The sequence below is a fragment of the Leuresthes tenuis genome, unplaced genomic scaffold (genome assembly GCF_036924035.1).
Source record: "Leuresthes tenuis unplaced genomic scaffold, fLeuTen1.0.hap1 SCAF_21, whole genome shotgun sequence".
Classification (NCBI taxonomy): Eukaryota; Metazoa; Chordata; class Actinopteri; order Atheriniformes; family Atherinopsidae; genus Leuresthes; species Leuresthes tenuis.
The window spans coordinates 2,085,182-2,097,150 of record NW_027325375.1 but is presented as its reverse complement, the minus strand read 5'-3'; the positions used below and the strand labels follow the sequence as shown (position 1 = coordinate 2,097,150).

Sequence of the window (11,969 nt, the reverse complement as noted above, 5' to 3'; positions counted from 1 at the left end):
TTCCTGTCGACTCACCATCGACACAAACACAATGAACAGAGAACTGAAACTATCTGACAACAACAGGAAGGTGACACATGTGAAGAAGGTTCAGTCATATCCTGATCATCCAGACAGATTTGATCAATGGTGTCAGCTGCTGTGTAGAAATGTTCTGACTGGTCGCTGTTACTGGGAGGTCGAGTGGAGCGGAACAGTTTATATATCAGTGAGTTACAGAAGAATCAGCAGGAGAGGAGACAGAGACAGTGTGTTTGGATGGAATGATCAGTCCTGGTGTCTGAGGTGCTCTGATAGAGGTTACTCTGTCAGTCACAATAACAGAGAAACATCCATCCCCTCCTCCTCCTCTTCCTCCTCCTCTGTCTCTAACAGAGCAGCAGTGTATTTGGACCGTCCTGCTGGCACTCTGTCCTTCTACAGAGTCTCCTCTGACACACTGATCCACCTCCACACCTTCAACACCACATTCACTGAAGAACCTCTGCATCCTGGGTTTACAGTCTGGTTCTGTTCATCTGGTTCCTCAGTGTCTCTGTGTTGAGCATAAAGAGTTTCCTCCTGTCAGAGAATCACTGTTGAACACATAGTTCAGTCTGTACATGTCTGTCTCTTTCACTCAAAAACACCTTTTCAGATTCATGGATTCAGTCAGTTTCTGGTTGAAACTCTTCTGAATGATTCCTTGGAAACTTCTTCCTCTTCCAGTCCTTTAAAGATGGAAGCTGCCATTCTTCCAGGATGTTGTTTTTCTGTGTTTCCAGTCAAAGCTTCACACTGAATATCAGTATCTTGTGTTTCTCTGCAGCTCACTTCAGCTGAGACCATTCAGTTGCTGTCAGCTGCAGTTAGTTTGCTGCACATGTGATAAACTGTGACATCAGAGAGGAATCACTGAGCTGCAATCAGCCGAGATGAATTTCCAACCTGCTGACAGATCTTCACTGATTCTGCTGAAATGAGCAGAAGTTTGCTGAGCAGCCAGGGTTCATCCTGATGATGTGCAGTTATACTCTTATTATATCATCACTTCTACATAGCTCTGATGGTGGAGTTTATCTGACTTTGATTATCCAATCAGCCCAGAGGTTGAAGTCCTGTTGGTCAGATGGCCCTGCTCTTGGTGAAGGCTTTAATTGGGTTTAATTAGTTTCCAATGTTATTGGGCATTTGACCACACTGTGTGATTAAATATCTGAACATCTGAATGAGGGGAATAGCCTTGGACCCTCCCACAGCTCTATAGTGGCTTTGTAGAACAGCTGCAAGACTCCAAGACTCTGTTGGGTTGCCCTTTGGTGGCAAGGGAGGCCAAAGCTGCTCCAAGAGCCCCGCCGAGCCTCTGCAGCATGGTGAGAGAGCTGTTCCATCTGGTCAATCTGCACCAGCTTCAGTACAGCCATCTCCACACGTGTTTGGACTGCACTGAGCTTTTTCTTGTCAGTAGTGCTAGATTTGCAGTAACTCACCACCTTGATTAGGGGTTCAGATTGCCTCCACTTTGGGGCTTATGCTAAATATTTCTTCAACACCAGGTGGAGAACATGAGCAAAACAATAAACGTGTCTAATACCCAGCTGGTTGAGACCTGCAGCAATGCTGTGGCCCCATCTGTGATCACAGCAGGGACCCCGTCTGTAATGCACCTCTCAGGTATGATGCCTCTAGTTGCATCAGCTGAGTTGCTGCTGTGTGTGACACAGATGACCTTTGAACTCCTTAAAGGACAGTGTTAAGTTCTAATTTGTCCAACAACGAATGGACTGTAACAGCAAAGCACACATCCATAATGATTGAAGGTCCACATATCTGCAGTGAGACTAACTGTTAGGGTCTGTTTCTTCCTGGTCTTTTCATAACATACGTCCACCGGGGGCTTCAAGGCTTTTCTACCCCGAAGGGTATAAGAATGATATAAGCGGGGTCAAGGATGCTTAAACCTTCTAAAGCCCCCATCTTCAACCACAGAAAATGGCTGGCAATCCTTCACTATAGTTTCAACACTTTCCATTAAAAGTTACTGTCCTGGTCTGTGAGTTTTTGACTTTTGGTTTCTTTGACTGATTTTTCAGTTGATTCAGTTATCTGCCTTAGTTCAGCTCCTTTTGTATCTTTAATGTCTTTTCTGCTTTAACTCCTCTGGACTCTGTCTTTTATGTTAGTGAGTCTCTAAGTTTATTTATCATGCTGTTTCCTGCCATTGTCCCTAGATGTCCTCAGTTGCCTTCTTTCACCATGTTACCGCCTGCTCCTTGTGATCATTACTCACCTGCATCCACCCATCCAATCATCCCTCCCAGTATATCTGCTCCTGGGTTTTTGTTCTATCCAGGTCCTTGGTCACCCTGCCTTAGCTTGCTGCTGTAGCAGCCTTTGTCATTCAGTCCTGTGTCTGAGCTTCTGCTCTGTTTCCATTCAAATGTAATAAATAAGATGGTTAAAGGCCTTTCTAAACCCTTCTTTTGTTAAATCATGTTGTTGGGGAATGTGCTCGTTTTCATTACTGTGGTGTAACAGGTCACATGACCTGTGGCATTATGGGTCAGATCCAACATGGACGCTGAGGAAGGAAACACGTCTCCAATGTGATCTGATTCTGCACGAGGTCCACAACACTGTAAATGACCACGATTGTTTTCTGCTGTTACAGTGTTCACGATGTTTCTTTCTTGGACGATTTCACACTAAATTCATTTGATTCATTCTGAGTATGTGATGCTGACGTGTTTTTGGGGCTGTTACGATGGTGGAAACTAGCATGAGGCTGACAAAGAGATGAAAGATGCATTCATTCAGCCTGAATGTCTTATTTTTGTAGTTTTCATGATGCCCTCTGAAGAGAGAAGAGAGACCAAATACAGCTTTAATAAAGACATCTGGATGATGTTTCATTGGACCTGTGCAGCTACAGTTACCTTTGATCATGTGTTTAATATGTTGTTACCTGACATCATTGTAAATGAGGGCAAGCCGTCAATCACTTTGTGAACAGCTAATAAATTTATATTATTGGGTGTTTTATGCATTTAATGTCAGTCACACACACACTGAGCTGCTTTGCATGGCTGCAGGGACTGGTTGCTGACAGCAGGCTGGATGCTCCTTTTGGTCTTTGCTCCATTTCTTCCAACAAAGATCTGGAATACTGATGGGTCTGACCACAGCACACGTTTCCACCGTGTGACGGTCCATCCCAGATGCCTCCGAGCCCAGAGAAGTGGACGACGCCTCTGGACGAGGTTAACATCAGTAACTTATAATAACTATAGTAACTATAGTAATAACTTGATTAATACTCATAAAAGTAACGCCATGTATAAGCCGAATGTCAAATCGTGAGACAAACATTAGTGGATTTAATCTTCCGTCCTCTCGGCACGTTATCCAAGTTGTTTTTCAACTTCCTTGTAACGTAGCCGTTTTGCTAATGGAAGTTCTGCCTGTAGTACCGTTGCTGTACATACCAGCATTGTGTGGCGACGCTGGGGATATTAGTGATGTGACAGAATCAGAAGACCAATAGTAACTTATTTATTTGTTTATTTGCCGTATAAACTCTGCCGATTTCTCGGGAAAAGCCTTAAAATGTGAACGAATTGTTTTTGCATTTATTGTCCGTCAGTGCAATAGTAATTCGTCGGCTATCTGTGGCTTGTTCCTCCCCCCTGATAATGGAGCCTGGTTATGTGTGTCACGCTGCGTGGTGCGAGAGGGAGGACCCAAATGCGGACTTTAAAAAAAACAAACAGATTTATTCACAAAACAAAAAGCACAAGGCAAGAGCCAAGGACGCGGCTGAGCCGGATAAAAATACTGATACTGCAGAAAAACTAAAGAAGACCGTGGCTATGGATAAATGAACAAGACTATGAAAAAAAAGAAACAAGACTTAACTTTGAGGCAAAACCAGACCTGAAAAACGTGGACGTGAATGATAGAAGGTAAGGTGAGGATTTCGCGATGACTGTGAGTGAACCTGGAAACTAAATACTGGGGAAGGTGATTGGTGACGAGGCGCAGCTGTGAAACAGAAAACAGGTGACTGGAGCGAAGCTAAGTGACAGGGGAAAAAACATGACAAGAAATTAACCTGAAAACATGACAAAAACCTGAAAACATGACAAAAGAAAACTTAAAACGTGACAATGTGTTTGAGCAGAGCAGACAGATGTGTCCAGATGCATTAACCCTTGTGTTGTGTTCATATTTTTGTTACTCACACAATGTTTGTTGGTCTGCATTTTTGGGGTTTTTAATTCAACACAATCAAACGCTTTTATTGTTTTTTGTGATTTTTATGATTGTGATTGTGCTCTCAGGTCTCATGCACTGAGCCTGACTGTCACGCTTTTCTGTCTTTTGTCATTTTATTTTTACACCCAGAGAGATATAAAAACATCAGCACACAATCTTTCCTAACACATTTTAATTGGTTAGTACCTTTTTTTTTTCTTTTTTAGATATTTGCTGTCCATTTAAAAACATTTCCTTTGTGTGTTGTAGCTGAACAGATGAACACGACACATATTTTATTTGGATCTTTATGTTTATTAGCATGTCAGAATACAGATGAAGTGCAGAGGATACATGAAGCTGCTGTTCTCAGTGACCACAGCTCATTAGGACTCATTGGATAAAAGCAGTTCAATCAATTCAATTCAGCTTTACTCATGTAGCGCACACTTACAGCAAATGTCATCTCAAGGTACTTCAATCATACGGTCCAATCAATACAATACAAACACAATAAGATAAGAAGATCCCATTGATTATATGATAAAACATCAGTATTTGTAAGTGAAAAGAAGCTGCTAACTGTGATATCAAACAGTCAGTAATGATGATATATCCATAAAAAAGCAGGAAAAGCAAAAACAATCTTTTCTTTTTCTTCAGGAAGCTGCAGCTTAATCAGTAATAGAATAGTTATTACAGTATAGGACAAACATCAGTCAATGTTGCATCTAAACCCCCAAGTCCAGCTCCAGCGCCAGCAGACTTAATAAATGAATTGTCCTCCTCTGCCTGTTTTCTTGCTTGTGTCAGATTCATACCTGGCTTTTCTTTTATAAGCTGCTCTGTTTCTTCTTTGATGGCCCTCTCAGCTTCCTGTAACATCTTATTGGTGAAGTAGCTTCCTCCATTTATCTGAACCATGGTGTTGATCTTCCTCAGCAGCTCTTTGACCTGAGAGGGATTCTTCTCTCTGTTGTTGAGGACATGATATCCTCCACCACACTGACGGATGAAGGCACGAAGAGCTGCATTGTTTTCAATGAACGTTTCTATGTTGACCTTCTCTGCCTCCAGATCATCTCCATGGGTGAACAAGGCCATAGTGTAACGTGCCGCCTGTTCTCCAAAGATCTTCTGAATGAGTTCAACAGTTTTTTGTTCTTTTTCTGTGAATCTGTTGGGTTGGATCACAACCAGGAACACATGAGGACCAGGAGCAGCAAACGAGATGCATCTAACAAACTCTCTCTTCACTTCATCCTTGTCTTTGGTGTCAAACAGACCTGGAGTATCAACCACAGCCACAGTTTGACCTTCAACCTCTGCTGTTTCTTTCTTACAAACCGATGTCAGTGAGGAAGGAGACAGTTTGGATTCAAAAGCATCTTTCCTTCCTAAGATGGTGTTTCCTGATGCACTCTTCCCAACTCTGGTTTTCCCAACGAGCACCATCCTGAGTCCTGGTTTGTTGGGCTCTGTTGGAAAATAACACATTATTCATGTTGATAACGACATTAGGATGTAAATGGAAAGTTTTATGAATTTTGAATCTTTGTGAGATTTATTCAGCTGTCTGCAGGTCAAAGTAGACGGCAATAAGGCAATGAACTCTAAAGTCAGAGTAAGAAAAAACATTTTAAACAGATATGACTCATTTTACCAGGAAACACCACAAAACAAAGATCAGAAGAAACTTTGTTCAAGAGAACATTTCATGACAGGAAAGAATTTTTTTAGGAAATGGAGGGTGTGTCCTTAAAGGCCCAAATCAGATGTTTGATGATCAACTTCTTCTTTGAGCAGCTGGTGATGCCACAGCATCATTAATAAATATTTCCGGGCATCCATTTTCATCCAGAAGCTCTGAAAGGAAAATGTGGTCTTCTGTGTTCAGTGTTTGCTTCTGTAATTATCCTTTCAGCCACCAGAGGCAGTCTAACTGAACCACTGCCCTTTAATGTACCATCGACGGTCTGGACCAGGGCCCTGCGCGGGACTGTTTTCTTCATCCCGCTCCCGCTGATTTTCTGACCATTACCGCCCGCTCCCGCAAAACTTTGAGAATTTATGATAATAGAAATGCATTGATTTTGTGTCTTCTCCCACAGGAGAAAACACGTCATTTTATAGGCTTATAGGTGTCTTAATAAAGAGATTCACGGACAATTGAGAAACTTCTCCAAATGTCAGACTTGCCTTGCTTTATCTTTATGCTGTAAAAACCTTCTTTGAGCTTCCTTTACACATCATTTATTGACATCCTGTCGCTAGGATACATCCCGCAGTGTTTGTTTTTAGCCACCGCCCGCTCCTGCGGGACCAAATCCCAATGCAGCCCTCTAGTCTGGACCCAGGAAACCATGTACAGGTACATCGATAAATAAGTAGAGCTATTTACTAATGGAATTATTATATATTTAAAATCTTATATCACCTCCAGTCAAGTAAAAAAATGATTCCATCATCTTTTAATCCGGAGGTTTTACACATCAGGACAGAATAAAACTCACCTGTTCCTCAGCTAAAACTCCAACCTCAGATCAACACATGACATATTACACTGTGTCATCAATTATGGAACAGAAACCGAGACAGAACACAGAAGCAGTGTGTGAAAAACTAAGTGAACCCTTACTGCTTCCACAGTAACAGCCAGGTGTCAGGAAAACACATAAAAGGTAGAATTATTAAAGATTAGCTAAAATACATGCTGATTCAGCATTCTGCTGCACTATTGTTTTTCTGTTTCCCTTTATTATTCCAACATCTTAGTTATTCAGTACGTTTTTTGTCTTTTAAAGCTGCAATTAAACACTATATTACAGCAGCATAAAGCTGAAATTAAACACTATATTACAGCAGCATAAAGCTGCAATTAAACACTATATTACAGCAGTATGAAGCTATAATTAAACACTATATTACAGCAGCATAAAGCTGAAATTAAACACTATATTACAGCAGCATAAAGCTGCAATTAAACGCTATATTACAGCAGCATAAAGCTGCAATTAAACACTATATTACAGCAGCATAAAGCTGCAATTAAACACTATATTACAGCAGCATAAAGCTGCAATTAAACACTATATTACAGCAGCATAAAGCTATAATTAAACACTATATTACAGCAGCATGAAGCTGAAATTAAACACTATATTACAGCAGCATAAAGCTGCAATTAAACACTATATTACAGCAGCATAAAGCTGAAATTAAACACTATATTACAGCAGCATAAAGCTATAATTAAACACTATATTACAGCAGTATGAAGCTGTAATTAAACACTATCTTACAGCAGCATGAAGCTGTAATTAAACACTATATTACAGCAGCATAAAGCTATAATTAAACACTATATTACAGCAGCATGAAGCTGTAATTAAACACTATCTTACAGCAGCATGAAGCTGTAATTAAACACTATATTACAGCAGCATAAAGCTGCAATTAAACACTATATTACAGCAGCATAAAGCTATAATTAAACACTATATTACAGCAGCATAAAGCTGAAATTAAACACTATATTACAGCAGCATAAAGCTATAATTAAACACTATATTACAGCAGTATGAAGCTGTAATTAAACACTATCTTACAGCAGCATAAAGCTATAATTAAACACTATATTACAGCAGTATGAAGCTGTAATTAAACACTATCTTACAGCAGCATGAAGCTGTAATTAAACACTATATTACAGCAGCATAAAGCTATAATTAAACACTATCTTACAGCAGCATGAAGCTGTAATTAAACACTATCTTACAGCAGCATGAAGCTGTAATTAAACACTATATTACAGCAGCATAAAGCTGTAATCAAACACTATATTACAGCAGTATGAAGCTATAATTAAACACTATATTACAGCAGTATGAAGCTATAATTAAACACTATATTACAGCAGCATGAAGCTGTAATTAAACACTATATTACAGCAGTATGAAGCTGTAATTAAACACTATATTACAGCAGCATGAAGCTGTAATTAAACACTATCTTATAGGAGCATGAAGCTTTAATTAAACACTATATTACAGCAGCATGAAGCTGTAATTAAACACTATATTACAGCAGCATGAAGCTGTAATTAAACACTATATTACAGCAGCATGAAGCTGTAATTAAACACTATATTACAGCAGCATGAAGCTATAATTAAACACTATATTACAGCAGCATAAAGCTATAATTAAACACTATATTACAGCAGTATGAAGCTGTAATTAAACACTATCTTACAGCAGCATGAAGCTGTAATTAAACACTATATTACAGCAGTATGAAGCTATAATTAAACACTATATTACAGCAGTATGAAGCTATAATTAAACACTATATTACAGCAGCATGAAGCTGTAATTAAACACTATATTACAGCAGTATGAAGCTATAATTAAACACTATATTACAGCAGTATGAAGCTGTAATTAAACACTATATTACAGCAGCATGAAGCTGTAATTAAACACTATATTACAGCAGCATGAAGCTGTAATTAAACACTATATTACAGCAGCATGAAGCTGTAATTAAACACTATATTACAGCAGCATGAAGCTGTAATTAAACACTATATTACAGCAGTATGAAGCTATAATTAAACACTATATTACAGCAGCATGAAGCTGTAATTAAACACTATATTACAGCAGTATGAAGCTGTAATTAAACACTATATTACAGCAGTATGAAGCTGTAATTAAACACTATATTACAGCAGTATGAAGCTGTAATTAAACACTATATTACAGCAGTATGAAGCTGTAATTAAACACTATATTACAGCAGCATGAAGCTGTAATTAAACACTATATTACAGCAGTATGAAGCTGTAATTAAACACTATATTACAGCAGTATGAAGCTAAACACTAAATTACAGCAGCATAAAGTAGTAAATGTACTTACGTGACATTTTGCTCGCCATGTTCGTAGTTTTCAGCCTTTTTCTCTGTGACAATGACTGTAACTGTAGACGTCTGTAACTGTAGACGTCCTGAAGCTGATTAGTCTCCTTCTCCCAGCTCTGTGTTATATCTGCATCCAGCCCCTCCCTCTGTGCCTCCGCCTCATACAGATATTGAAACTAATTCTGGACTCAGAACAACAGCAGCACAAAATAACTTCATGATGAAGACAACCTCACAAACCGCAAACAGCATGTAAACAACGTACTTTGATTCAGAAAGTTTTTTCAAACATCAGTGGATTGGATGGAAGTCAAACTGTGGACTGAATGTCATGAAACAGCCCTTTAATGACAGTTTGATGAAACACCTGCACACTGCATTCCTCACAGGTGACAACGACTCAGAAAGTTTGCCAAATGTCTAAAGACATGTTGGGGCCTGAGACAAGGATGTCTTCAAATCTTCAAATGCTTTTTCTGTATCAGGAGTCCAAGTTAATTTACCATGTGCATTTAATTTTTTAATTCTTTTTTGTATTCTCATAGACCATTAAAGAAAGGGGCGCCTGCTTTTTTTGAATAGTTAGGGATGTCTGTAGTGACTGCAATGTACATAATCCACCATCATCTTCAAAAGCCGCATATTTCACATTCAATACTTAGTAATAATAAGTATAACTGTTTAGTGGTCCTGGCCTCTTCAAGTGGCCGCGATGTTGTTTGATGTTTTTGTGTTTGGTTTCGTCAGCCATACTGAATGAGTTTTACCTGTTCTGGAGGTTGAATAAACAGCACAGTCAACCCCGTCTCACAGCAAAATTTGTAATAGCTGCGTTGGTCCACAAGGAAAAACGTAGTATTGTCACAATTTGGCCCCCAAAATTGGTGGGTTCAGGAGGCTGTTATCAACCATTTCTATCAGTGGGCCGTATCTGCATAAATAAAACGTTAAAAGCGTACTTTATGGAAGATGTGATTTTTTTGTCATCACAACTCGTAGACAAGGACTTCAAATTCCCTCAAGTGGCCTTTTTTCTTTGTTTTGGATTGCCACTACAACTCCCGGCTGGGGCCTTTCTTTGAGGAATCTGCATGTTCTCCCCGTGTATGCGTGGGTCCTCTCCGGGTACTCCGGCTTCCTCCCATCGTCCAAAACCTTCAGTCTACACCAGCCCAAATCCAAAATTATGAACATGATGAAGTACATTAGCAATACCTTGAAGGTTCTCTCTGACCTAAAATGAAAAAGAAAATCCAAAGGTTTGATTTCATCCAGGCTGAACAATCAAATGGTCTGAGAAACTAGACCTGAAAGACCAAACAGAGGTGAAAATGAAACTTTGTTGAAAGACAAATTGAAAGACATTTTTGTCAGTGTGAAGATTATAAATGAGTCCTGCCTTGAAATATTGACCTCTGAACCCTGACTTCAGTGCAATATGTAAGGCTTGTTAATCATTAACAGAAGAGGCTAAGGATATGGGACCAACTGTTATAGAGAGCTCTTGATATCAGCTATGTGACTATACACACAACTGCATATTTAAAATCTGATTACATTAATGGTGTAAGGTCCTAACAAGGTCCTAACAGTTCCTAACAAGGTCCTAAAAATTCCTAACAATGTCAGAACAATTCCTAACAAGGTCCTAACAATTCCTAATAAGGTCCTAACAGTTCCTAACAAGGTCCTAATAATTCCTAACAAGGTCAGAACAATTCCTAACAAGGTCCTAACAAGGTCCTAACAATTCCTAATGAGGTCCTAACAGTTCCTAACAAGGTCCTAATAATTCCTAACAAGGTCCGAACAATTCCTAACAAGGTCCGAACAATTCCTAACAAGGTCCTAACAATTTCTAACAAGGTCCTCATAAGGTCCTAAAAATTCCTAACAAGGTCCTAATAATTCCTAACAAGGTCCTAACAATTCCTAACAAGGTCCTAACAAGGTCCTCATAAGGTCCGAACAATTCCTAACAAGGTCCTAACAAGGTCCTAACAAGGTCCGAACAATTCCTAACAAGGTCCTAACAATTTCTAACAAGGTCCTCATAAGGTCCTAAAAATTCCTAACAAGGTGCTAACAATTCCTCACAAGGTCCGAACAATTCCTAACAAGGTCCTCATAAGGTCCTAACCATTCCTAACAAGGTCCTTACAATTCCCAACAAGGTCCTAACAGTTCCTAACAAGGTCCTAATAATTCCTAACAAGGCCCCAACAAGGTCCTAACAAGGTCCGAACATGGTCCTAACAAGGTGCAAACAATTGCTAACAAGGTCCGAACAATTCCTAACAAGGTCCTAACAGTTCCTAACAAGGTCCTAACATTCCTAACAAGGTCCTCATAAGGTCCTAACAAGGTCTGAACAATTCCTAACAAGGTCCGAACAATTCCTTACAAGGTCCTAACAATTCCTATAAAGGTCCTTACAATTCCTAACAAGGTCCGAACATTTCCTAACAAGGTCCGAACAATTCCCAACAAGGTCCTAACAGTTCCTAACAAGGTCCTAATAATTCCTAACAAGGCCCCAACAAGGTCCTAACAAGGTCCTCATAAGGTCCTAACAAGGTGCTAACCATTCCTAACAAGTTCCTAACACACGAAATAATGCATGAGGAATGCTGTTATTTAAACTGCAGAGAGACGATGAGAACAAGACAAAACTGGATTCACTAGGTGAAGCTGAACGGGGGTAGATTTTATTGTAAGCCACAACCTGTGTTTGTGTGATGGAAAATGTTTTTGCTCCACCATAGGAATGTGCTGGGGTTTTTTTCCTGTAAGTGAAGTTTCCTGGTTGCAT

At 39.5% G+C, this 11,969-nt stretch overlaps 2 protein-coding genes, 1 long non-coding RNA gene and 1 pseudogene across 3 annotated transcripts in view; 2 read left to right on the top strand and 2 right to left on the bottom strand.

Moving 5' to 3' along the window:
* Positions 1–11,969, top strand: part of LOC140280020 (uncharacterized) — a 156,806-nt gene that overhangs the window by 74,046 nt on the left and 70,791 nt on the right. The gene's annotated exons all lie outside the window — the stretch shown is intronic.
* The window catches only part of LOC140280019 (NLR family CARD domain-containing protein 3-like), an 83,491-nt pseudogene that overhangs the window by 27,884 nt on the left and 43,638 nt on the right, over positions 1–11,969 (bottom strand).
* Positions 5–1,000, top strand: LOC140280249 (stonustoxin subunit alpha-like; the record flags this gene model as incomplete). The annotated part of the gene is made up of 1 exon (XM_072375551.1): positions 5–1,000. A coding segment is annotated over one exon (540 nt), but the record flags the coding sequence as incomplete, so codon positions are not given.
* Positions 2,466–5,717, bottom strand: LOC140280248 (GTPase IMAP family member 9-like). Its single transcript, XM_072375550.1, has 2 exons — positions 5,055–5,717; positions 2,466–2,560 (listed from the first exon to the last, which is right to left on the bottom strand). The coding sequence occupies exons 1-2, from the start codon at positions 5,686–5,688 to the stop codon at positions 2,466–2,468; spliced, it is 729 nt and encodes a 242-aa protein (XP_072231651.1). The 5' UTR covers positions 5,689–5,717.

What these genes read in the sequence shown, in the direction of transcription:
- LOC140280248 (XM_072375550.1), bottom strand. Translation starts at nt 5,688, where the DNA reads ATGGTGCTCGTTGGGAAAACCAGAGTTGGGAAGAGTGCATCAGGAAAC. An exon ending in GCTTATAAAAGAAAAGCCAG is followed by an intron (nt 2,561 to 5,054) that starts GTATGAATCTGA and finishes TTCCTTCCTCAG; the next exon opens with CGTCCATGTTGGATCTGACC.